The following is a 26,909-nucleotide window of genomic DNA, read 5'->3' on the forward strand; positions in this document are numbered from 1 at the left end:
ACTTGGATCTGTCCCCCCTCCCCTGCAAACTCTGTCCTCATTTGAATGCCTAGCATTTAAATGTAAACCACCCCTTCCCTATGACAATGCTCCTCATCCACCGGCACCCCAAACCCAACTCAGCTTTCATCTCAGAGATACACGACCTTCTCACAACACTCTGCACTACCTGTGCCAATATTATTCTACTTGTAGATATTAATGTTTATGTAGACAACCCCTCCTGCCATGTTGCAGCTGAGTTTCTGCAACTACTGGACTACCTCAACTTCCAACAATATATAGATGGCCCCACACATTCGAGAGGACACACACTGGCTCTGGTCATTTCCAGATAACTCCTTTCCCCACTTCCCAAAGACAAGTGTCAAATCTGCTATAGGGATTTGAAAAGATCAACCCATACCTCCAACATCTCTCAACTGCTGAATTCTCCTCAGTCACTGAGTTGCCTGACTTCTACAACCAATCTCTGAGCAGTCTCCACACCCCTGTCAAAACTAGAACTGTCAGCTTCTTATGCTCAGCCCCCTGGTACACCTGCGAACTCTGGAAATTGAAAACTGCTGACCGCACGAAGATGACGTGGTCTGCTCCTGCGCTCTTTGTTATTAGAGAACCGGGCCAGAGAAAAACCAGGCTGAGCACACCCCTGGAACTGGTCTGCATTTAGCGTGGTCTGGTTGTTTCTGGCTTCAGTTTAGTTTGCGTTCCATTTACACTCGATAGTTATCTCAGTTACCGAGTACAGACTGGTCTGTACACGGTTAAAAAGGGGTAGTGTAAACGGGGTAAATTTCATCACGTTTTTCAGAAAAAAAGTAGATACCATCGGCTCCCTGCTATCCAGTTTCTCCACACTGCTTGTCCTGGCTGCTGACCCACAGCCTGGGATGTCCCAACCTCTATGCTGTTTTCTTAGCAACTCACAGTGAGAGGTTGAGGACATTGTCAAAAATATGAAACTATCCACCTGTGCCCTGTACTACTTCTCCACAGCCCTGGTAAAATCCAATCTCCATGCCATCAGTCCCCTCATCACACAGATCATTAACCACTCCCTCCAGGCTGACCATGTTCCATCAACACTAAAACCCCTAATCCAACTACAGGCATATCTCCAAGCTTCCATCCCTTTCCAAGGTGCTTGGAAAAGTAGTTGCCACACAGCTTCAGCGCCATCTAAAACAAAACCCCCTGTTTTAAAAAGTTCAGTCTGGTTTCTGCCCTGGCCTCAGCACAGAAACAGCACTGGTCAGGGTCACAAATGACCTGCTGTTGACTGCAGACATAGGCTCCCCATCTCTTCTCATCCTCCTGGACTTGACTGCAGCAGTTGATACCATTGACCACAACATCCTCCTCCACCATCTAAATTCCACTATTGGTGTTTCTGACTCTGGCTACAAGTGGTTCTTATTCTACCTCACCAGGAGAACTGAGCATGCCACCTTGGGTGAGGCTAAATCCCTGGTGCACAACATCACCTCTGGTGCCGTCAAGGTTCAGTGCTGGGCCGAACCTGTTTATTCTATACATTCTCCCCCTTGGCCATGCCATTAGCCAGCATGGAATTTCATTCCACTGCTATGCTGATGACACACAGCTTTAGCTCAAGATAAAACCAACTCCCTTTGGTTTCCCTGCCATCATCCACTCTGACCACCTGCCTGGAGGAAGTAAAGGTGTGGATGAAGCAAAACTATCTGCAGCTAAACAGCTCCAAGACTGAAGCCATCTTAGTCGGCACTCCACACCAGGTTCAGTCATCTGACATTACCAAGATCACCTTCTCTGGCAAAAATATTCAACTCTCAACTTCAATCACTAACCTGGGTGTTAAAATGGACTCTCATCTGACGTTTGAGGCTCACATCAAACATCTCTGCAAAACCTCCTTCTTCCACCTCAGGAACATCGGCAAACTCTGTCCCACACTCACTCCTGTAGTTGCGGAAAAGCTTGTCCACACTTTTGTCTCCTCCAGGTTGGACTGCTGTAATGCGGTCCTCACTGGGATCCTTGAGGAAAGCCTTCGGACGTTGCAGTACATCCAGAATTGCGCTGCTAGGATCCTGCCTAGGATGCACAAATATGACCATATTATACCCATCCTCAAATCACTCCACTGGCTTCCTTTCTCACTTAGGATTGATACAAGGTCTCCCTCCTTACCCACCAGTGCATTCATGGTGAAGCCCCTCCCCTCCCCACATACCTCAACACTAGGGTGACCATATTTTCATTTGGGAAAAGCAGGACACCTTTGAGTGGGGGGGGGGGGGGGGTGGGAATCTGTGTTCCCATGCATAGAGATGTATGTGGCATAGGGCTGGGCGATATAGAAAAAAAGGTTATCGATCAAAAAAGAAAAGGCATATTGATCGATATTGATAATTATTGAAAATATTTAAAACCATATTTTATGTGCAGCTCTGCCTGGACATTTTATGATATTGCTAAATGATTTGATTTAAAGAACACAAACACAGAATTCCAATTAAATCTTTATTCAACCACCTTTTTTAACCACAACAGATTTTTTTTTTCAAGAAAAATAACTTAACTTTATATCGCGGATCAAGAGTGGCAGGTTATTGTTTGAAGCCAGGTTTTTCAGCTGCAGAGAACAGCAGACATATCCATCACTATGAAGCACGTTACTGCATGCGTTATGTCCTTATGCCGCTTGGACGCTTTGTCATTTTATCACAAAGAAGGGAGCCCAGTTTAGCTGCTGTACCTGCTTTGTTTTGGAAGAAGTTACAGAACGCGACGACGACGAGGCGCAGCTCGCGCTGCTGCGGGTGTGAGCGGCTGAGCGGCTTACGTGATGAATACTGGTGGGTTGCGTTACCAGACTCTGCTTTTACTGGTTCCTTGCAAGTTTTACAAATCACTGTTGTTTATTTCTATCAGGCTGGCGAACTAGTAAAACCTCGTTTTGGGACCGTTTCCTCCGCCGCTACTTGCTGTGACATATTCACGTGCTCTGTGTTGTGGTTTGAGAGGGCGGCGCTTTGTGACGGCGTGCCGACTGTAGCAAGGAAGTAAAACTGTCTATCGAACTTTTTATCGACCCTATTTTTTCCTATCACGCCCCACGTCTATCGATCGATATATTGTTATCCACGCTATCTTCTGATTAAGAGCAGGGCTGCCCGCACTGACGCGGCTCAGGGATTACGTCACACGCAGCGCTGTGCGCAGTGCCCTAGTGCCTGTCAATTCAATGGTCCAATGAAGGTAATTTAAAAAGCAGGACATTTCCTCACTTTCTATAAAAAACCCGGGACGCCCGGGACAGGACGTGAAATACGGACATGTCCCGGGAAATACGGACGTTTGGTCACCCTACTCAACACGTACCCTCTGATCTGCCTCAAGTTATCTCCTGAAACCTCCCAAGACAAAGCTCTGTACTATGGGAGATAGGGCTTTCTGCTCAGCTGCTCGCAGTCTGTGGAATGCTCTCCCTGGCCACCTGAGGACACCTCAGACAGTGGATGCTTTTAAATGTGGCCTTAAAACCCACCATTTTAGGAGAGATTTTGATTGAACTCTTGCTCCTTTTCCTTATTATTTTGTTTATCTTTTTATTTTCATGCTCTTTGTGTGTTTTTATTTAAAATTTATTATTATTAATGTATTATTCTCCAGATGGGCCGAAACTTGGTGAAATGGTAAATGATGGCATCCACCCCGATACCAGGCTGGTAGGCAAATTGCAGGGGATTCAATGAAGACCTCACCAGGGGCCAAAGATGATTTAGGATCAGCCTTTTGAGGGTCTTCATCAGGTGTGATGTTAGTGCTACTGGCCTGCAGCTGCTGAGGTCTTTGGGGTGTGCAGTCTTAGGCACTGGTACCACACAGGAGGTTTTCCCACAGCTGTAGTACTCTCCTCTGCTTCAGGCTGATGTTAAAGATGTGCCCTATGATACCACACAGACTAAAAATAAAAATAACAAAGCTCATCTGCTGTGGATGATCGGTTCATAGCTGTCCATTGATATTTCTGTCTAAACCCCTCCTTCTGCAGAGCTGTTTCAGCTGCTTTCATAGCTCATGGCCATCAGTAATTATTCCTGCTGCAGTTAGTGTTAACAGAGGAGCAGGACGAGTGAGCAGAGTTATTATGCTATTTTTTTTAACGACACAGAACCAGCGGTGCTTCGGTGGGTGTGCACCACGGGTCAGTGGTGTGCATAATTACCTTACATGTAATTTAGGTGTGCACTTTTAAGGGTCATTTTAAGGAACCTGTAACATCAGGGGCTTCAGCTCAGAACCATAATTCCTTCTGTTCCTTCTGAAGGAGCCCTTTCCAGTCTTTATTTATGCATTTTCCCAGCGTTTTTTCCTCGCGCGAAGCATAAACTTGTTTTTTGTCTACAGTTACTTATGAGCCAGTGATCAAAGAGCTTGAAAAGCTCCACCTATACTCATCAATTCAGAAGTTGCATTACATGAAAAGTGCTATATTTGCTATAGGATTCCCCATTTAAGACTATTTGTGGGCTAAAAGAGAAGCAGAAAGTAATCATTCCGTCTACTCCGATCACAAACAAAATACGCTCAGAGAACAACCTCAAACTCAGCCTTCGGCTTGCGTAATTACGCACCTGAGCACCCTGCGCCATAGAGCAAATTTGTCTAGTCAGCGCGGAAACTGAGATGGGAAACCTGTCGCTGTGAAAGGGGATAATGGTTAGAAACTGTAACAGAATAGAAGTGCATGGAGCTGAAAAGAGGGAAACAGCCGCAGCTGGATCATGCGTAAAGACGCAGCGTGAACCCTTGTATGCTGGACCGGACCACAGATTTTAACTATGCATTAAAGTTAAAATTATTCTCTACTTTTACACTCAGGTCTTTAGCAGTCAGTGTCAGATACTGACTTTAAGGTACCAGGTCAACACTGATGTTATAGACATCAATGTGGCCAAACAACATAAACTTTTATTTTTAGAGCAACTATTTTCCTCTTCAGTGTCATAAAAGTCTGCCTACCTCTGCCTAAAAAAAATGGTAAATGGATTGAACTTATATAGCGCTTTTCCAGTCATGCTGACCACCCAAAGTGCTGTACTGTATTGCCACATTCACCCAGTCCAGACCTCTCTTCCCATGACGATAGGGAAGGGGACGCGGGTCTATATCTCCTCCTCCATGTATGTCAGCCTCTCCCTGACCGTTTGCCCTTGTTCTTCCTTCGTATCTCCATGGGTGTATCTGGTCTCATTCCTGGAATTCTGCATGGGTTGTTAGCCAGAGCTAATAGCTGGTCCCTGGAGTAAACAATGGGCTCACACAAGCTTATGTTGTCCAGAACAAATCCCATCTAGAGCAGGCTCAGCAGCAAAATTGTCCATAAAGCGGTTGCATCCAAAATTTAAAAAATAAATGAAAAGAAAAATGGTAACATACACACACACAACTAGATTAATTGAATAGATAAAAATATAGAAAACTATAGTAAAAAAAACTTAGAAGAAATACGCAGCCACTGACAAAAGCTGCCAGCTCACGCGGCACTCAGGGAAAAAAAAATCCACATCCATCCATCCACTGTCTTCCGCTTATCCGGGGCCGGGTTGCGGGGGTAGCAGCTTCAGTAGGGAGGCCCAGACGTCCCTCTCCCAAGCCACTTGGGCCAGCTCCTCTGGGGGTATCCCAAGGCACTCCCAGGCCAGCCCAGAGACATAGTCCCTCCAGCGTGTCCTGGGTCTCCCTCTGGGTCTCCTCCCGGTGGGACGTGCCCAGAAAACCTCACCAGGAAGGCGTCCGGGAGGCATCCTAACCAGATGCCTGAGCCACCTCAACTGACTCCTCGCGACGTAAAGGAGCAGCGGCTCTACTCCTAGTCCCCCTTGGATGACTGAGCTCCGCACCCTATCTCTAAGGGAGAGCCCAGACACACTACGGAGAAAACTCATTTCGGCCGCTTGTATCCGGTATGTTGTTCTTTCGGTCATGACCCAAAGCCCATGACCATAGATGAGGGTAGGAACGTAGATCGACGGGTAAATTGAGAGCTTCGCCTTTTGGCTGAGCTCTCTCTTCACCACAACAGATCGGTACAGCGTCCGCTTCACAGCAGACGCCGCACCAATCCGCCTGTCGATCTCCTGCTCCATCTTCCCCTCATTCGTGAATAAGACCCCAAGATACTTAAACTCCTCCACTAGGGGTACCACATCCTCCCCAACCTGGAGGAGGCACTCTACCCTTTTCCGGTTCAAGACCGTGGTCTCGGATTTGGCTGCGAACCGCTGTAGTGAGAGCTGTAGATTACGCCCTGATGAAGCCAATAGGACCACGTCATCCGCGAATAGCAGAGACGCAATCCTAAGGCCACCAAAACGGATCCCCTCAGCACCTTGGCTGCGCCTAGAAATTCTGTCTATAAAACTTATGAACAGAATCGTGACAAAGGGCAACCTTGGCGGAGTCCAACTCTCACTGGAAATGAGTCCGACTTACTGCCAGCAATGTGGACCAGACTCTGACACCGGTCATACAGAGACCTGACAGCCCTTATTAAAGGGCCCGGTACTCCATACTCCCAGAGTACCCCCCACAGGATCCCTCGAGGGACACGGTCGAATGCCTTCTCCAGATCCACAAAGCACATGTAGACTGGTTGGGCAAACTCCCAAGCCCCCTCCAGGATCCTGCTGAGGGTGTAGAGCTGATCCACTGTTCCACGGCCAGGATGAAAACCACACTGCTCCTCCTGAATCCGAGATTCAACTATCCGACGGACCCTCCTTTCCAGAACCCTGAAATAGACCTTCCCAGGGAGGCTTAAGAGTGTGATTCCTCTGTAGTTGGAACACACCCTCCGGTCCCCCTTTTTGAATAGGGGGACCACCACCCCAGTCTGCCAATCCAGGGGAACTGCCCCCAATTGTCCACGCAATGCTGCAGAGCCGTGTTAACCAACACAGCCCCACAACATCCAGACCCTTAAGGTACTCAGGGCAAATCCCATCCACCCGTGTGGCCTTGCCTCCGAGGAGCTAACAATCTCAGCAACCTCAGCACCAGAGATGGGAGGACCCAATCCAGAGTCCTCAGGCTCTGCTTTCGCAATGGGAGATGTGTTGGTGGGATTAAGGAGGTCTTTGAAGTATTCTGCCCACTGACACATGACGTCCCGAGTCGAGGTCAGCAGCACACCACCCCCATTATAACAGCTTCCCTCACCTGTTGTACTCATCATAAGGGGCTTTTGTTCTGCTCTTTGTCTGGTCCCTCACCTAGGACCTGTCTGTCTTGGGTGACCCTACTAGGGGCATAGAGCCCCTGACAGCATAGCTCCTAGGGTCATTGGGACACTCAAACCCCTCCACCACGGTAAGGTGGCAGCCCAGGGAGGGGGAAAAATCCACAGTTCTTTACCAATAAGGATACAATCTGGAAGTGCCTGGTGGCACATACTAGGTGCCCTGGGATACTTGATTTAACAATGATAGACAACAACCACATGACAAGTAGAGGGTTTCAACATTTTTTCAACAAGTTGAATTCATGGCCACTCATTCATGCAAATCAATGCAAATACACTGAATTAAATGACACACCTCTATCATATTATCCTTTATTATAAAAATGAAATTAAATTTTAATTAGTTTTTATAAGACCAATGTCTTATAAAGGTATATATTTTTTAAATCAAAGAATATTTTACTTCCTCCACCCCATCTCCCTTTGCCCTGTTCCTGTCCCACACACTGTGAGTAAAGGCCAATAGAGCCACAAGGTTAAAAAAAAATCTAATTTAAGTTACTAGCTATGACTTTGGAGTACAAATGGAACACACCAACATGTCTGTAATTAGTTGATTTCTGTCAAGTTCTGTAATACAGCTTTTTTGTTGCTGTGTAGAAGAGCATGGTTGCTTGACTCATATTGTTCCTTCTTATTTTTCAGTTTTAATATTAGAAATGTGATGAGTAATTCCTTAAATCTTTCCTCAGGTTTTCATGGAGGAAGAATGGAAAGTTTCTCAACATTGGCAAAGATCCAAGAGTGACAATGAGAAAACGCCTAGGAACCCTGGAGATAGCATTCCGCAACGGAGGACGACCAGAAGACTATGAAGGAGAGTACCAGTGTTTTGCCGCTAATGATCTTGGAGTGGCTCTGTCCAACAAAATACTGTTCCGAGTCTCAAGTAAGGACATTTTTGTTTTATTTAGGCATTGTTGGTATGTAGTCCCAGTCATAAGTGTTGCTTATTTACCTCTAAACAATGTCTAATGGTTTTCATAGATGTGGATGAGGTTTTCTCAACAGCTAGAGTTGGTTTTAGATGTTCAGTAAAAGTCTGAATGCAGATCTCTTTTAGTCAGGATTAACTACCACAAAAAATTTAATAGAAAAAAGGTATGGCATCCAGTCTCAAACTCATAAACCTCCAAAGCCCATTTCAGCATTTTGGAGAACTAATAAATCAAGCCAGATTCCTAGAGAGAAGAGCTGCACCATCCAAAATGGGATGGATGCCGTCTCTCTGGATCAGACCAGATTTTCCCCAGAAAGTTTGCCACTTATTAGTGTAGCCCACATTGTTTTCAGGACACCACCTAGACAACCAGCAGTTGAATGAATACGTTGCTAAACATGTCATCACTGTTCAGATCAGGTAGGAGACCAGCGAAAATTAGGGAGTCCAACTTAACAAACTTACACTTCAAAACAACATCAAAAGCTCTGCAGGCCTCACTTGCCTTGGCCAAGGTCAGAGTTCAAGATTTACTGATAGGAAAGACACAGGGCATGCATGAGAGAGTTCCAAGGCCATGCTGGCCAAACTGAGATGATTCCCAGGACTTTTGGGAAAATATTCTGCAGGCTTACAAGACAAAAGTTACATTTTTTTAAATGTTCTAGCTGACCTAAAACTAATACAGCATTTCAGAAACAGGTTATCACACTTACAATTAAACACGATGATGGCAGCTGGAGAGTTTGGAGCTGCTTTGCTTTCGCAAGACTTGGGCAAATTGCCCTAATTTATGGAATTATCAGTTGTGCTCTCTGCCAAGAAATTCTTCATGAGAATATCCAGCCATCAATGCAAGACCTGAAAAACAAGCAGGATGCAGCAGGAAAATTATTCAAAGCACAGTAGCAAGGCCACCTCTGGATGTCACAAATAAGAATTTTTGTAGTGGCCTAGCCAAAATCTGGACTTAAATCCAATTCAGAAAGAGAAATATGACATTAAACATGCCATTCATATTTGAAAACTCTCCACTTTGGTTGAATTAAAATATGTCTTCAATAGACAGTAGGCCAGAATTCATCAATAATGTTAACAGCTCTTTGCCAATTATCACAAACTCTTGGTAACAGTTGTTGCTCCTAAGGGTGTCACAACACGTTTTTAGGTTTAGGCTTTCACATAAGGCAATTTTCCAAATGTTTTTTTAAATGAATGAAAACATCATTTGAAAACCGTTTTTTTGTATTTGTTCGGATTATATTTATCCAACATGACAACAAGCTTCATGATCTGCAACAATTACATGTGACAAAAAGACAGAGGTTTCTGTTTAACTTCTATGATAAAATCAGGTTTTAACTAACTGGGGTTTAACTAAAAAATATTAATAGCACTAGAAGATCTTGATTAAATGTGCATGGGTGCACATGTTCTTCCTGATCTTGGTGTACTTCTTTCTACTTTTGGTAGAAATCCTATTGGTTCTTACCTGGAGTATCGGGGAATTCTGAAAACATCAGCAGCTGTTTCGGCCAATGTCAAGGCTGGCTGAACTATGTGAGGGGATTTGCGGTGAATTCAACAATCAGATTCAGATGATGTGTGAGCAGAACCACAAATTGGAAGCGATCCTTGCACAGAATGGCAGGCCAGCTGCGGTTCCTGAACTCACTGGTGGGATGGAATAGATCTTGGAGAAGTTGGAAGCTCTGCTTTGGTGCAATGACCACAAGTCTGGCTGCTTGATCTCACCATTGAGAAGCACCGGAGAGACTTTAAGGCAAAGGAGAAAATTAGAGTCAGCCTTCCCCAAAACAATTGCTGTTGGCCAAACTGCCTAACAGCAACTGTGAGGACCGACTATCTCAATTTATCCTGGATGTAACATGTACAAAATGCTCTGCCCCCACTTTCTATGACATCTGTGACCTAGAGCAGAGCTGTGCTCTACTACCTGATGAATACTCCACCAAAACTTTGGCTGTTTCTCTTCATACATTGTATGTTAATGTATGAACAGAGACAGTTCAGCTTTGAATGTTAGTGATGAAGCTTGTTCCAGTGAAACTAAAGCAGTCTAGTCAAGGATTTACTTAATATCTATTCCCATGTAGTTTTATAAAGTTTTTCTGTTCATGTACAGCACTTTGAATTGTCTTGTTACTGAAAAGTGCTATATGAATAAACTTGCCTTGCCTTAAGAAAAATCTTTTAATCTGATCAACATGTTTCTTTTGACTGGAAGGAATATTCATATTTTGGAGTGACCCAGCCAGATTTCTGACTTAAATCTGATAAAGAGTCTCTGGATGGAACTAAAAATTCAGGAGATGGCAAGGAGGCCTTCCAGCCTCAAAGTCCACTCATCCATTTTCTGATACGCTTATCCCTGTTGGAGTAACGAGCTGGTGCCTATCTCCAGCTGTCAGTGGGCAAGAGGCAGTGCACAGTCCATCACAGGGCTACACAGAGACAAACAGGACAAACAATCCTAAGGAGAATTTAGAGAGACCAATTAACCTAACAGTCATGTTTTTGGACTGTGGGAGGAAGCCAGAGAACCCAGAGAGAACCCATGCATGCACAGGGAGAACATCCAAACTCCATGCAGAAAGACCCAGGGTGAAAAAAAAAAGAAAAAAAGAAAGACCCAGGGTGGACTCAAACCCAGGACCTTCTTGCTGCAAGGCAGCAATGCTACCCACTGCGACACTGTGCAGCCCCACCTCAAAGTCTTGGAGCTTATCTCAAAAGATTCCTTTTTCATTGCAAGCCCCTGGATATTCAGCAGGCGCATTTCTATTGCAGTAGCCCATTTATTTAAATCAGTCTAATGGTGCATTCACACCGTACGCAAATGATGCAACTGAAGCGAGTGCTTTACATGTCATACCTATGTAGAGGCTTGTTCAAGAGTGAAGCAATACCAAGAGCAATGTAAATGGCACAAATAGGGTGAATAGAGTCAAGCTAGAACAAAGCAAAACCCACGATGGGTGCAAAGCGAATTTTGTTCAAAAATCTTAACTTTTCTGTCAATTTGTGTTGCATCAACAAATCTGAGACTGGGTGTTATTACAGCCCAGAGGAGACAAAGCTTTTTTTCAATCAAAATGGAAGATAGAAAATTCTTGTTGACATAGGATGAAGTAAGGAATGCTCTTTGGAGGTTTGTGGGTGGCTTTGAAAAAAGCTGTAAATTTAGCCTTAAAAAGTTTGTTAAGTCATTCATCATTTGTCCCCGTCTTGTAGCTAGAGAGCTAGTCCCGGCCAGCTGCCGCCTCTGCCCAGCGCTGGTGCACTCTCTGCCAACGCCTCTTGCTGATGTCTCACTGTCCTCCCTTAGCTCCTTAGCGGGACACGGCCAGACGCAACCTCTGGTTGACTCTCTGCCTGCCTTACACTCCTGCTGTCCTTAGCTCCAGAGGGCCTCCTCGCTTTACCTCTTTTGTACGGGCTGATCTGTCACCGAAGCGGCATAACATTTTTGGATCCTGGACATACAGAAGCAAGGCAAAACAAACAAAGTGCGACGGTTTTCAAATTCAATTCAAATTCAAATATACAATATATTGATCCCAAAGGGAAATTAAATTAAATTTGAAAAGTCCTACCCTCAGACCAGGACCTTTTTCCGATGAAATGAAACACCTAGGAATCTGAAATCCCCTGTATGGAAAGGAGCCCTGGGCTTTTAAAAAGCCTGGTATATTCACATGTAATTGAAAAGGGCCTATTATCAGAAACACCAGTGGAGACATACAAAAGCTGGTCAGCAATGTTATGAATAAAGTGTTTGATTGCTGCAATGCCAATAAATATTTTTCATTAATTATTGAGAAGGGTATGAATAACTTTTGCTATGCCTTTTTTATATTAAAATATAATTTAAAACAGAAATAGGAGATTATTGTGTCATTTGCAGTTAGATACAGGTTAATTGGAAATAACTTGAGTCCAAATCTGTCTGAGGTATGAATAACTTTGGGCCTAATTGGATTCTAGAATAAATGGTGAGATGAACAGAGTTTAGATTTTTTTAGATCAAGGTTGTATTCAAAATGTATTTCAAGTAATCTGTACCAGTTTGCCACATATATAACCACATAATGCAAAATCAGAGTTGTATCTCTTATGAGGTTTTGGAAACTTTGCTTTGGTTCTTTAAATGATCATACAACTGAATGTTACGGTTTATTTACCATCTCTCTTTTCCACCCTTTTTGTTTACCAGAGGCTCCTCTGTGGCCTAAGGAGGAACTGGAGCCAGTGACGGTGATTGAAGGCTCCTCTCTTGTTCTACCGTGTAACCCACCCCCAGGCCTGCCTCCTCCAATAATATTCTGGATGGACAGCAGTGAGCAAGACTTACCTATAGTTTTGTTTTTGTCTTATCAGAAAAAATGTCTAACTAGGTTCTTAATTTAGTACAACTGTAAATGTGTGAATGTGTCATTATATTTGTTGATTCTCTGCTGCACTTTTATAATGCAAGATAAAGGTTTGCAGGCCTCGGTGGATTTAAACATGTTTTAAAACTTTTACACCAGGTCAACTAGAGGAAGACTTTAGGAGTCTGAACTTTATAATACTGTATTTCATAAAAATTTACTTTGTATGTCATTCTAGCATCTGTTTAGACTAAGTGTGAAGCAATAATGATGAAGACAATTTTGCTTAATCTTTAATTTTGTTGGCAATGTATAAGTTTTTTTATTTCAAATAAAATCAAAATCAGTATATTTTTATAGAAAATGTCAACGCATTGTAATCTCAAGGCACTTTACAAAGTCAATTCTGTCAAAGCCATCTTAACAGATTGGTTCAAAAAATTATATCGAAGGAAACCTGACAGAAGGCATCAAGTCAATGACTTGCAGCATTTTGCCTCTCCTGAAAGAGCACAGATATGTGTGTGTGTTAGTGTTTGTATGTATGTGTGTGTGTGTGTGAGTGAGAGAGAGAGAGAGAGAGAGAGAGAGAGAGAGAGAGAGAGAGAGAGAGAGAGAGAGAGAGAGAGAGAGAGAGAGAGAGAGAGAGAGAGAGAGAGAGAGAGAGAGAGAGAGAGAGAGAGAGAGAGAGAGAGAGAGAGAGAGAGAGAGAGAGAGAGAGAGAGAGAGAGAGAGAGAGTTCAGTCCTTTTGTCAAATCCAACCGCTTTATGCAAGCAGGCAATAAAATAAAATAAAATAAATAATAAATAAAAAAATAAATAAAAAAAGGTCAGTTTACAATATTAGCAAATAGACTGAAGTAGTAAAATGATCAGTATGGAAGGTAAACATAACAATAATCAAATCCATATGATGATGAGGATGTGAATAAGGCTTATTTCATTCTCTTTCTATCAACCAATCACAGCAATATACATCCAGCAATGGGGTCAACCACACCTTGTCACTAAGACAAAGGTTTCTGTCGTCTCCTTACTCAGAGTCGTTTGTAGCAGCATCTGAATCACTCTGAAGCTAAGAGTCCTTGGTAGGAAATTTTAGGCTAAGATAGCAGCTCTCAGTGATGCTGAGATTCTTTGCAAATACAGGCACAAATCTCTGATGAGTGATGGAGCTTGAAACTATAATTTTTGCACAAAATGTAAAGAAATTATTTTTTAGTTGATCATTTTGTTGCTGTAATAATTTGTTTTGAGAGAAACTCATATACCATGGGAAAGCCTGGTATTCCCCTTGGAATAATAATATGAGGTGGTGCAGTGATGTGCGGTGAGGTTCAAAGCTGGTGAGGCACTGACGTCATCAGAATCAGATTTGCAAATAGATGCATAGATTGACAGCAGTTTACAGGTTATGTTTCACTTCTGCATCCTTACACATACAAACTGTAGCTCACAAAACACACATTTCCTTAAAAAACAAAACAAAATAAATGTTATTACTGTCTTACCTTTACTTATAAATGAAGTCCATGCGTCGCTCCTTCTGCACAAAAACATCCGTCACTTTGCGATAGAAGTCCTCCTTATCTTCCTTCAGTTTTAAAAGTCTATCTGTCTCAATGGAGATCACTGCCAGGGAAGAAAGCCTTCTTTGATCCGTCCTGTTCCTGCTGTATGTTTTCAGTCTCTTCAGGGCTGAGAATGACCGCTCCACTGACGCTGTAGTAGCTGGCACCGTGAGCACGAGCTGGAGCAACTTTGTCGCCTCAGGAACAAGATCCTTCTCGGCCAAAAAGTTGAGAAGCTGTCCAGGAGATTTGCATTCATCCCTCACCGTTTTTGAGGGATGAATGCAAGAGAGGGAAAAAATCACCATCTCTATTATAATCTATCGCTGCACTTGACTTGCTTCCCGAATCGTTTAGCCTAGCTCGCTGTCACTTACTCGGCAGTTGAGGAGTGAACAAGACGAAGGTCTGGGATCTTGAGCGCCCCCTGCCATGAGGCAAGAGAACTGCCTGCCTCACCTCGAACCTGTTCTCTGCCGTTTATAATCGCTCATTACACGAAACACGTTACACAAACACAGTTGGTGACAAAAAGCACTGTACATTATATACATAAGCTAAATTATTGGAAATAAGTTCACATATTAAATTTGTTTAAACCATTTTATTGACGCCGTACAGCAACATGCTCTCTCCGCTTAGCAGCCAGCGCAGAGCCAGGGGTTGCGCAATCCAAGGTGAGGCAGAGCTCGCTGCTGCCTCACCGGCATCGCTTCCAAGCATTTGAATGGGAAAATAAGAAAATTCAGCGATTTTGAACAAATAAAAATCGAAATTGGTGAAGCTACATGAAAAATGAATATTTTTTAGTACAAACCACCGGATGAATATAACAATTTAAATTACTTTATGATTATATATTTTCTTTCTTTCCATGATGGCTGGTGAGGCACTGCCTCACCTGCCTCCCCTGATCGCACGTCACTGAGGTGGTGCCTCATTTGTAAGGAAGATGCATTTGTGGATTGAGCATTGGTTGAGTATTCAATCCAATTAAATTTGATCAAATCATACAAGTTGGTCAAAAAGTTTGCTATCTAAGAAAAGCCAACCGATTGCATTGAGTCCTGACAAGCAGCATTCAGTGCTCAGGAAAAAGCTTAGAGCCACATTGGACAATCATCTGTATTTTCAATGGCCTTTCAGCAATCCCTCATACTGAGCATACATGCAGCAACAGTGGAGAGGAAATCCCCCCATTAACAGGGAGGAAAACCTCCAACAGAACCAGGCTCAGTGTGACCGGGCATCTGCCTAGACCGATTGAGGGTTATAGTAGACACATATTGTTCCAGGAATCCTTTCTATGTTATATAGTAATAGCGGCTAATCTGTCTCCCTTGGATGATGTCACAGCTAACAGAACGCCAGACCAGGTGTACCTATTATGAAGAAAAATTTGACAGGGAGCAAAAAGTTAAAAGCTGAAATAACAACAAACAATGCAAATTAGAGAACAGTAGGAGAACTCAGCAGAGTGAGAGAAATAGACCCTGATGTCCTCCAGTAGCCTAAGCCTATAGCAGCATAACTACAGTGATAGTTTAGGGTAAGCTAAGCCACTCTAATTATAGGTTTGGTCAAAAATCAGAATTAGAATCAGAATCAGAGATACTTTAATAATCCCAGAGGGAAATTACTGTTTCATTACAACTGCCATCACATCCATCACAAACATTTCAGGGGGAGACGATTTACTGAGGCCATGCTACCAAGGACACCGCCTTACACGGTGCCCACAGGGAACTGCCATTACTCTGTGGAAAGATAGGGGCCACAATAGGAAGGGAGAGGGAAAAACACATATTTCAAACTTTATCCTAATACAGAATACCGTTTGAGATATTAAAAACCTCGGCACGGGAAGCACAAATAAGACGAGACACATAAAAGCAGAAAGGTTAACATTGGAGACTAGTCGTGTGTAAGTTCATATGTTTTTGTGAGCATCAGTTATGTGTGTCTGTTTGGGTGAAAGTGTTTATATTTCCGTGAACACTCTCCAGAGGCCATTGTCCTTGATGTTATCAACCGGCCAACAGTTGTCGAAATACTTTTAGTAGTCCAAATACTTTATTTGTTATGAGGACAAGCTGCACTGACTTTCCCGTCAACCCTAAGTCTTTGCTGGCTCCAAATGGCAAATCCAATATTTCAAATTAGTTGGGCTTTTCCACATTTCACATCCAGATTTTATCCCATCTCCCCTTGAATTCAACCAATGAAGCCATTCTGCATACCAGCACATCCAGCGTTTCAGCTCTGCTCCTGCAACATCCGGGTCTGTTCGTTCACCGCCTTAGTGATCGCGTCATATGCAGCCTTTAGACTGATCAAGGCCAAATGGCTACTGACATCCGCTGTATTTGCTGATACATCAAAAATCCACCAAAACCAATAAGTAGAAATCCAAGTTTCATGAATCCAAACATGTATATGTCTCCACGTCCAGGACTGACAAAGTCAAAAGACACACCGTTTTCCATCCAAGAATATAGGGTGTATCCCACAAGATCGGGACAGGACAGGCCCCCCTTTTGCTGCCTACCCATCGAAAAACTTTGATCAATAGCATTGCATGACCAGCGTACCGGATCCATGGTTTTCAGAGTTCGGTGATATGAAGAAAGTGCTCAGAAAGACAAGACATAGCAGCAGAAGCAGGAGAGGCGGGAGTGCTGGTGAAGAGCTGGAGAGCAGAGAAAAAACACGACCGACCTCGAAGAGATACATAACAGAAGGAAAGTTTTAAGCCTAGTCTTAAAAGTAGACAGGGTGTCTGCCTCACAGACCAAAACTGTGTGTTGGTTCAGACACCCTGTCTACTTTTAAGACTAGACTTAAAACTCCTTTTAGACAAAGCTTATAGTAAGAGTGGCTTAGGTTGCCCTGAGCAATTGGCGCTATATAAATAAAATTGAATTGAATTGAACTTGCTGAGGTTTAGCTCTCTGTTTTATCAGCCTGAAAGAAGTGCCAGCATTCCTCAATTTAAAATGCGTTTTAACCTTAAAAGGGCCACTTACAGCTTTTGTGCTTCTTCAGACTTTATTCTCAACAATGTCATTGACACTAGCTAAATTTGAGTCTTCTTCCTGCAGTAACATCCCCATTTCAGAATAGTGTTGTGGTCAATGTGACCTGGAGGCTCCTTTTACAAAGTGTATTGGCTAATTGGATTAGGTTTTTTAATTTTTAAATAATTGCTCACCCAGTCTGGTTTAGGGTAGCCCTTTTACACCCAGAGCCGACCGATTTCTCAATGGATCTCTACTATATAGACTTCTATATCTATGTATTATGTTGATTTTATTTTTTACACAATGCACAAAATTATTAAGATGCAATAACTTGTCATGTCTGGTTGGAATTTATGACACAAATAGCTTATTCAACAGTTCCTATAGCAATTTTATATGAAAAGTCTATACAAATATACAAACCAAATGGGATAAAACTTAAAGCAACATCAAGTTTTTCCACCCTCAACTATCCTAATATATTTTTTTCTACTTTGTGAAAAGGCAGCACCTTGTGGCAGTAACCACAGTCACCTGTCTACCCATGTTTGTCTTTCTTGATGGGCTTTACTGAAATGCAATTTCCCCCCGAGGGGGCAAATAAAGCAATTCAATTTAATTCAAGTTTGTGTCTATTCTTTGCCAGTGTTAACAGTTTCTTTTCTTTGGTACCTACAGATATGACTCCCATCCCCCAGGATAGGAGAGTGTCTATGGGTCTGAATGGAGACCTGTACTTTTCCAATGTTTTGGCCCAAGATGGTCAAAAAGACTACAGCTGCAATGCTCGCTTCAACTTTACTCACACCATCCAGCAGAAGAACCCCTTTACCCTCAAAGTTCAGACCAGTAAGTGAAAACATACAAACAGCAGCATTAATTTGATGTCAAACTATGCAACAACACAACACAGCGCCAATAGTTACAAGAAACAGCATGGATATACTCAGTACTGGTACCTACAGTCCTGCCTATTCTTCCATGGACAGGCCTTAAGATCCGTAAAGTAAAAATGTTTTAATGGAGCATAGTTTCTGATAAGAATCTGTCTCTTGGATGCCTAATCAAACCACAAATTATCTTTGACCAACCAGCAAGAGTGAACCCGAACACAGTGTCTGTTTATCTAGTGTGCCAGTTACTGTATAGACTGGTAAAATAATCCATCTCATATTTACTATTTTTCTCCTATGTTTCCTGACTACTTGTGATGGGATGCCAATTAGCCGCTGTGTATATCAATAACCATGTATTCTACTGTTGGATCTGAATTTAGGAGCAGTATCTCTGAATGTTACATTTGAAGCACTGACAAAAAGGCTGTTCCTGCAAGAAGACTTTTCTAGATCTATCTGGCAAATGCTTTCTCTTCTAAGAAAAAAAAAAAACATCTACTTTTTTCCTCAGAAACCACAGAAGTGTCAGTACTGTACATTGATGGCTCTTTAAAAAGATGACGACACAGCCAGGGAAGACACAGTTCTTCTCAGTCTTGCAGTCCTATATTACCATTTGTGATGTTCATGTAGCACTGCTACAACCTTTGAGTTTAAAAATAAGTCATCCTATGTTCATTCTATAACACAGGGACCTATCTGGTTAGAGTAGAAGACAAAGTGAATAGCAATGGATACATTCTAAATCAATCTTAAAATGTATCAATTTATCTATCCATCTTTAATTGTTAGTATAAACTGAACAATATTAAAAAGGGATCTTTATCAAGTCATAAAAACAAATAAAGAAAAAATTGAATATTTTAGTGGAAGAGAAAATGTTCAGATTCTTATTAGAAGAATTGGTCAAGATAATCAGAAAACAATCTTGTAAAAGTAAAAGCCATCATCCATCCATTGTCTTCTACTTATCTGAGATTAGGTAACAGGGGCAATAAGTCCAGGAGAGAAACACACATCCCTCTCCCCAGCAACATGCTCCAGCTCATTCTGGGGGACCCCAACATGTCCACTGGAATTCTGGGTCTTCTACGGGGTTTCTGGGCGTGTCCTCCCAGTGGGACACGCCCAGAACTCCCTTCCCCCCAAATGGGATGTGCCCAGGGGAATCCTGATCAGATGCCCAAGCTATCTTAAGTGGCTCCTTTCAATGTGGAGGAGCAACAGCTCTACTTTGAGCTGCTCCCAGATAATAGAGCTCCTCAACCTATATGTAAGGCTAAGCCCACCCACCCTCCATAGGAAGCTCATTTTGACTACTCTGAGATCTCATTCTTTTGGTTATGACCTTGACCTTATGACCATAGGTGTGGGTGGGGAACATAGATGGACAGGTGAATCAAGAGCGTTGCTTTTTGGCTCAGTTCTTTCTTCAACACAACAGACTGTAGCATTCCCCATATTATTGCAGATACAACCCCAGTCCGTCTGTCAATCTCTCGTTCTATCCTACCATCACTTATGAACTAGACCAATATAACCATGCTGTCAGACTAGAGTAACAGATTCTCGTCCTGGCAACTTTAGACTCAGCGGCGAACTGCTCCAATACACACTGGAGGTCATGGCTTAAAAAAGGCAATGGAACTACATCACCAGCAAAAAGCAAAGCTGTGATCCTCAGGTTCCCAAACCAGAAACCCTTTTTTCTATGACCTGTCCATTAACATACTATCAACCAGTCACAGCTCTTAAAAGACGGCATCACACCTAGCAACGGGGTCAACCACACCTCCTCACGAAGATAGAAATTTCTGTCATCTCTGTACTCAGAATTGCTCTCAGCAGCTATCTGAATCACTCTGAAGCTAAGACTCCTAGGCAGGAATTTTTATGATAAGATAGGAGCTCTCTGAGGATGGACACAGCCTCCTAAGGACAACAGAAGTCTAGAGCTCACAGTCTACTGTTACTTTTGAAGAAGTCACTGTTCATTTAAATATTTATGATTGTCACTTTCAGATTTGCACTACCTTGAGATTATGTGATTTAAAAGTATAAAGTCAATGTGATGTCTCCATTTTTGAGGTTCCTTAAAATCTTTCAGGTTTATTCAGTGCCCAGTAGCACTGTTAGATAATGTTTGGACTAATAAGCAACTTTTTGTGCCTGCTATTTCCAGTGGAGCCATATAATCAAACATCTTACAATGCCTCTGATCCTTATGGTGGTGAGTTTGTTTATGTCAAAGTACTCCACTTGCTGTTAACCCCTTTGTCAGCTTTTAGCAGTAACATGGTTTTACACACTAATCTAATTGCTTAATGAAGTTTAATCTAACTCAAACTAACCGCTTAATCTACAAGCTCTTCACGTAAAAACTCTTTTATTGATCTGTTGCTAATGGATGTTGTGTTTCTTTTAGGTTAAAACAATGTTTTGCTGTTAATATAGTGCAGGGGTGGTCAACCAGTTTAGCACCAAGAGCCAGAAATAAGCCCAGCAGTTTGCAAAAAGCTGCACAATAACATGTCCACACATTTTAATAACTCAAATGCCTTACAGTGTAAACCTAAACAGTTTTTAACATTTTTATATCAGATTGTCTTATTCCGTAACTGATTACTTGAAAAACAAAACCGCTAAAGTGACAAAATGTCCTCAGGATTATGTAGGGCAGTGCCCTCTTTCTCAACTTCAACAAACAAGCGAAAATGTTAGAAGACAATATTTTGAAGATTTAATTTTTCTAAATAAAATACCCAACAAGCTGCAGTTTGGATGTGAATCTTGGCTTATCTGTCAAGCTGCTGTGAGCTCCACAAGGACAGGCAGAAAAGTGGCATGAAGCTCACTTGTCACTACTCTAGGGTATGATTCATCAATAAGATGAATAGAAATGTTATTGTCATTCTGTAGTAAAGTAAATACCACTCATTATGTTTTGTAATTTTAAAGTTTCTTTCAGGTTAATAATGCATTTTTGTACATACCTACCCATCGACCTTCTTGCATGAAAAAAATATATAGTTGCTGTGCTTTGGGCCAAGGGGTTATAGGCTCAAACCCCGCTAAGTGGGAAACCTCCTGTGACTTCTGGAAAATAATTAATGAGAGGCATATTTTCAATAAAATGCTTGCTCCGATGTCACCTGGATTGAACAGGTATGTCTCAGATGTTGGGGTACCTGAACATTCTCATAAAAATGTACCATCTGGCACAAGATATACATATGACAGCAGAAAATATTGAATAGCTGGAATTGCACTTTAACCTTCCAGCCCACTGAAAATGACCAAATGTACCTAAGCTGTCGTCCTGGTTGACAGGAACAGAACAACAGATCTGAGGCCTAGTTCACAAAGCCAAATTTGGAAATCCATGATAAGTGCTAAAGCCAGGCTTGAACTAGCGTGATCAATGCGTCTCGACTATCTGTTTCACAAAGCCCAATCCACGCTCAGAGAATTCGACTAAATCAAGCCAGGTATAAAGAGTCCAACTTATTGCGCGTCCCGGCTTTCTACAGAAGACCATGAGATCGATCCCAGATTCACTGATGCTACAACAGATGAGTTGTGTGCGCCAATCTTTAAACCAAACAAGCAGCATCTTTTGATGGAGCCTTATGAGGAATTGAAGATGAGTAGACTCGAGAAAGGAAACACTGCTCCTATTATAAAGAAAAAACACATTTGTTTGGAGCTACTTAAATTGTAAAAAAAAAAATTGTTAAACCATTTTCTCTGATGTATCCAATTCTGACTCTAAAGGGCTTTGTTTTGGCTGACCCATAAGTCCTTTCAGCAGACAGAATTTGTAAAGCAATGCTCACCTCATATCAGATTTTAGTTGTGGCATTAATTATTAATACAAATATTGTTTGCATTTAAAACACAAAGTATTGAAACATTGAAAGAAGTTCATTTCGGATATTGAGAGGCAATGAAATTATCTATTCATGATAATAAATATATATGATAACATAATATTCTTTCCATTAACAGTTGTTAGGTCACTAACATGGTTTCTATTTTTTTTTCTTTTGGGGTTGTGAGATGCGCATTTTGAGCACTTGAGGGAAAAGATGTTTGTTCTGGAGGAGCAAAATTTCATGGAAAGTGGTGCAACACCGGATTTAATTAGCAACACCTTTGTTTCTTCATCAGCCATTTATCTAATTGCAATAGTCTATGAAAGGCCTTTCTGTCAAACTAGAAAACAGTCTTCAAAACACAACTGAACAATAACAATGCCCACATGGCTATTAATAAAAGTAGTAAATGTTTAGGCTACCATCATAATTTTAAAATAACTATAGTACTTGACTGAATACCAATGTGTGCCAGTGGTATTTTAATGCAGGCTGATTAAAAAAAAGAAAAACACACAGACAAGAAAACAGACTCACTGATAAAACTTGGTTTCTGATGAGTTTGACCAATGACTCATTAGGTCTGATAAGGAACCAGGATTAACAAACCCTTTATGTTGCTTTTTGTAAAACAGGTCTCAGGAGTGATATATAGTCATCCTCCGCATAAGAAAAGCCACATAAAGAAGCATAGTTTGACTACAAAGTAACATCTGACTTTCGATATAAGATTGTGACGAAGCTTGTAAAAGTTATAAAAGTTTATTAGTAGATAGTAGAAATGTCGTACAATGTACACTGCTCAAAAAGATTAGAGGAACACTTTGAATAATCATTAGCTCTCAATTGGAAAACTAATCATAGCCACATTTCCATTGCCACTCAAAAGCCTAGGACTTTTGAGAAGCCTGGGGCTTTGCAAACCATAGGTAGTGTTTCCATACACATTTACCCAACTAATTTCACTTTTCCCAAGACTTTGGTACGTAAAGCTGTCATGGTTTTCAAGGCTTTCGCCCACATGCAGAGCACAGAGGGAGGGGTTAGATGCCTGCAACGGTACCACTACTGCTGCGTGCTGCAATGCTTACCATTCAATGGGAAGAGCACCGCCAGGGGAGTGGTGGAGGGAGGATCCAGTCAGGCAAACAGTTGCCTCATTACCACCTGTTCCGGTGGAACAGGTGGTAATGAGGCAGGAAGGCTGGCTGGTGGAGAGCGATCCATCGGAGCGGGTTGGAAGGCAGAGCGGTCTGGCTGCCGGCAGATTAGCCAAGGCAGTATTCGACGGGTCTTGGAACTTGGCTTGAGATTGAGAAACGGAGTGGGATCCAGGGCGGGCAACCTGGGGCATGGGAGACAAATGTTAGAACGTGGAACGAAGGAAAGCTGTTGTGAGACAGTGGCCTATCAAGGCATACCACACTGGTTAACACTTTGGCGGAGTTCTGCTGGCAGCCTCCGCTTATATGACTTCCATCATCAGCACACAATGCGAATCAGCTGCAAGCCCTGACCCTCCTGCCAATCACCAACCACCTGTGTAGAAAGGAGAGACGCCATGCAGTACTTTGGTCTGCTTTCTCTGAGATTGTTGAGGGATGGGGTTAAGTGCAGCTAGAAAAACTGTCCACTACAATGGTGGAGTAAGGAGCAGTAAAGAGATGAGGAGTTTACAAACCTATCAAATTTATAAATTTAATTTATCACAAAAAGTTGTTTTAAGATGATTTTAGGCAAGAAAGTACATCTACAAACTTTATCTGTGCAGTCAGTTCATCAGGATTATGAGCCAAATTTGATTCTGCTGCAGAGCTGCATTGTTATGACAGCTGCTGAGTTTTACACGGCAAGACCGTCTGTGACTTCCCACAGAATGGATCTGTTCGTCGCAGCTGAAAAGTCACTGTATAGCGTTTACTAAATTAGTTGAGAATATCTGCGCATAACAGATGTCAAATGTGAAAATCTTGGCTGAAATTATAAACTGTTTCACCACTGTGTGTGTGTGTGTGTGTGTGTGTGTGTGTGTGTGTGTGTGTGTGTGTGTGTGTGTGTGTGTGTGTGTGTGTGTGCACACACACACACTCCTCTTGGCAAGAGGCAAGAGGAGGAGCCCTATTGCATATAGCCTTCAACCTACATAAAAATAATTTTGCTGTGATCAAAGGTCTGCGATACTCAATTAAATTTTATTTATATAGCACCAATTCACAACACGTCATCTCAAGACACTTCTAAAAGTCAAATTCAATCATATCATCCAGCCAAATTGACAAAAAGTTTCCTATCTAAGGAATCACAGCAGATTGCATTGAGTCTTGACAAGCAGCATTCACTCATGAAAGAGTGTAGAGCCACAGTGCACAGTAATCTGCATTGCCGATGGCTTTGAAGCAATCCCTCATACTGAGCATGCATGAAGCGACAATGGAGAGGAAAACTCCACTTTAACAGGGAGGAAAACCTCCAGCAGAACCAGGCTCAGTGTGAACAGTCATCTGCTTTGACCTACTGGGGGTTAGAAAAGACAAAGCAGAGACATAAAAAGCACAGAACCACACATTGATCCAGGAATCTTTTCTATGTTATACTGGCATGGCGGTTGATCTCCTTGCCCTAGATGATGTCGCAGTTAATAGACCACCATAGCAGGTGTACCTACTATGAAGAGAAAAAAAGACAGATATTGTAAATAACAACAAACAATGCAAAATTGGGGAACAGTAGGATAACTCAGCAGTGGGAGGAAATATAGAGTGAGAAAATTTATTTTGTTGTCCTCTAGCAGCCTAATCCTATAAGCAGCATAGCTAAAAAGATAGCTCAGGATAATCAATCAATCAATCAATCAATCAATCAATCAACCAACCAACCAACCAACCAATCAATCAATCAATCAATCAATCAATCTTTATTTTCAACTACAACTGCATTGTAATCGAAATTACAGACCCTGACACGGTTTCCATAGGGCGCTGCTTTTAACTCTGTGGAAAGATAGGAGCCACACTTGGGGAGGAAGAGGAAATAAAAGGCATATTTCTCACTTTTCCAGGATACAGTTTGAGATATCAAAAAACCTCAGCACGTGAAAAGCACATATTACGAGACAACGTTTACATGGGAGACTTGTTGCATGTAAGTCCATGTAGATTATAGGCCCGTTTACACTACACTTTTTTAACCGAGCCGAGACCAGTCCGAGCTCGGTAACTGAGATAACTCTCGTGTGTAAATGGTCAGCAGACTGAACTGAACCGCGCTAGACATAACCGAACCGCGCTAAATACAGACCAGTTTCTGGGGAGGTCTCGGACTGTTTTTTTTTTTATCCCGGTTATCTGATAACGAAGAGCGCATAAGCAGACTGCGTCAAACGTATACATGATCTATCATGAATCGAGACAGAACTGAACAGCAATCGGGGTTAAGGGTCTTGCTCAGGGACCAGTCTGTGGGAGTTGAACGTCCAGGACACAAGCTCAATGTGCTAACCACTAGGTCACCACTCCCTTATCCCTCAATCCCCAATTTTTCCAGATTAGATTGGATTCCTCTAGATGTGTAGAGCACCATTTTTTTTCTTCAGTTTCCTAACATTGTGCTTTAAAGAACACAGCTCTAAATAAAACCAGGGAGGCAGCTTCCTGTGAATAATCAACTTCTTTTTCGAGGTGGCCCCATTGTCTAATGCAAAAACAACCAAGTATGTAACACCATCAACAAAGGCATCAATTTGTGAATGGGAAGAAATAACATCGCTGCCATCTGCTTGGCATTTCTGTGATACTGAGGGAATTAAAAGGGGGACAGACTCTTTAACGTTAATATTGATCAAAGTCAGGCTCTAGTCATAAAAAAAACAGGTGTTGAGTTTCTGTGCCCCACGTAACCTATCATGGCAGAGACGCCACTGGTTTTATCATATCACTATTTACATAAACATGTAAATTTATAATTGATATTGCAATGTTTGGGTTGAAAATGAATAGCGCTGCTTGACACAACATTTTTAAAGTTTTCAATAAATCAAAGCTTGTTTATTAACAGGATGGCTGGTCTTAGTTTTTCTGTAAGCAAAGGCAGTACTATTGCAACTAATGTGGGTTATTTTAAACAATATGTTTTGCAAAGAGGAGCAATCACAGTAGAAGAATAAAGATTTAGAAATATCATCTCCTATTTAAGGTGTTTTTGTTCAAAGAACAAACACCAAACAAAACAAAAACAAACAAACAAAAAACCCACAAAGTTTGTGTTTTTTGCACCCATTACTGCCATTATGCACTGCTAATTAACTTAAATCTGTTTTACTAAGGCAGATTAAAGCTTTCAACAGAATAAGACACATGGCTAATTTGATGTGCTACTTTTTTAAAACCTTGCCATATCTGCTCCTTGGGAGACCAGCAGTGAAAATGAATGACCTGGGTGTTGTATGTGCCTTTCCTTATGGCATCATGTGAGAGAAGAACAAGGATGTTAGCTTCTTCCTGAGCTGCCTTTCCTCACTGCTAACTTCAGTAAGAGATGGAACCCAGCCCCAAAGAAACAATCAGAATAATATTGATAGATGTTGTGAAAGGGAGGGTGTTTAGCTGCTTGTAGGAAGTGACTCATGCTACAGGGAAAATAAATGTCTTTTTGCAAATATTAACCTGCCATCTTCTCTTAATTACAGGCCGCAAAGTAGCAGAGTTCCCGCCAACCTTCCTCTCTCCCTCAGGGAGTGAGAGCGTGAAAATGGTCCTACGAGATGAGCAACTGCTTTTGGAGTGCATTGCTGCTGGGCTGTGAGCACACACACACACACACACACACACACACACACACACACACACACACACACACACACACACACACACACACACACACACACACACACACACACGCATAAACACAAACACACACCCAC

The 26,909-nt window shown here is 42.1% G+C and overlaps 1 protein-coding gene across 7 annotated transcripts in view; it reads left to right on the forward strand.

Moving 5' to 3' along the window:
- nfasca (neurofascin homolog (chicken) a) overlaps positions 1-26,909 on the forward strand; it is a 221,432-nt gene that overhangs the window by 95,645 nt on the left and 98,878 nt on the right. For 6 of the 7 annotated variants that reach the window (XM_036151486.1, XM_036151482.1, XM_036151483.1 and 3 more), the window contains exons 7-11: positions 7,987-8,183; positions 12,472-12,594; positions 17,899-18,069; positions 20,299-20,346; positions 26,676-26,787. In XM_036151486.1, coding sequence (XP_036007379.1) covers positions 7,987-8,183; positions 12,472-12,594; positions 17,899-18,069; positions 20,299-20,346; positions 26,676-26,787 — 651 coding nt within the window. The remainder of the gene's footprint in view (positions 1-7,986; positions 8,184-12,471; positions 12,595-17,898; positions 18,070-20,298; positions 20,347-26,675; positions 26,788-26,909) is intronic. The other variant, XM_036151488.1, reaches the window with a different exon arrangement.

This window comes from Fundulus heteroclitus, chromosome 20, assembly GCF_011125445.2.
Source record: "Fundulus heteroclitus isolate FHET01 chromosome 20, MU-UCD_Fhet_4.1, whole genome shotgun sequence".
In the NCBI taxonomy this organism is placed as follows: domain Eukaryota; kingdom Metazoa; phylum Chordata; class Actinopteri; order Cyprinodontiformes; family Fundulidae; genus Fundulus; species Fundulus heteroclitus.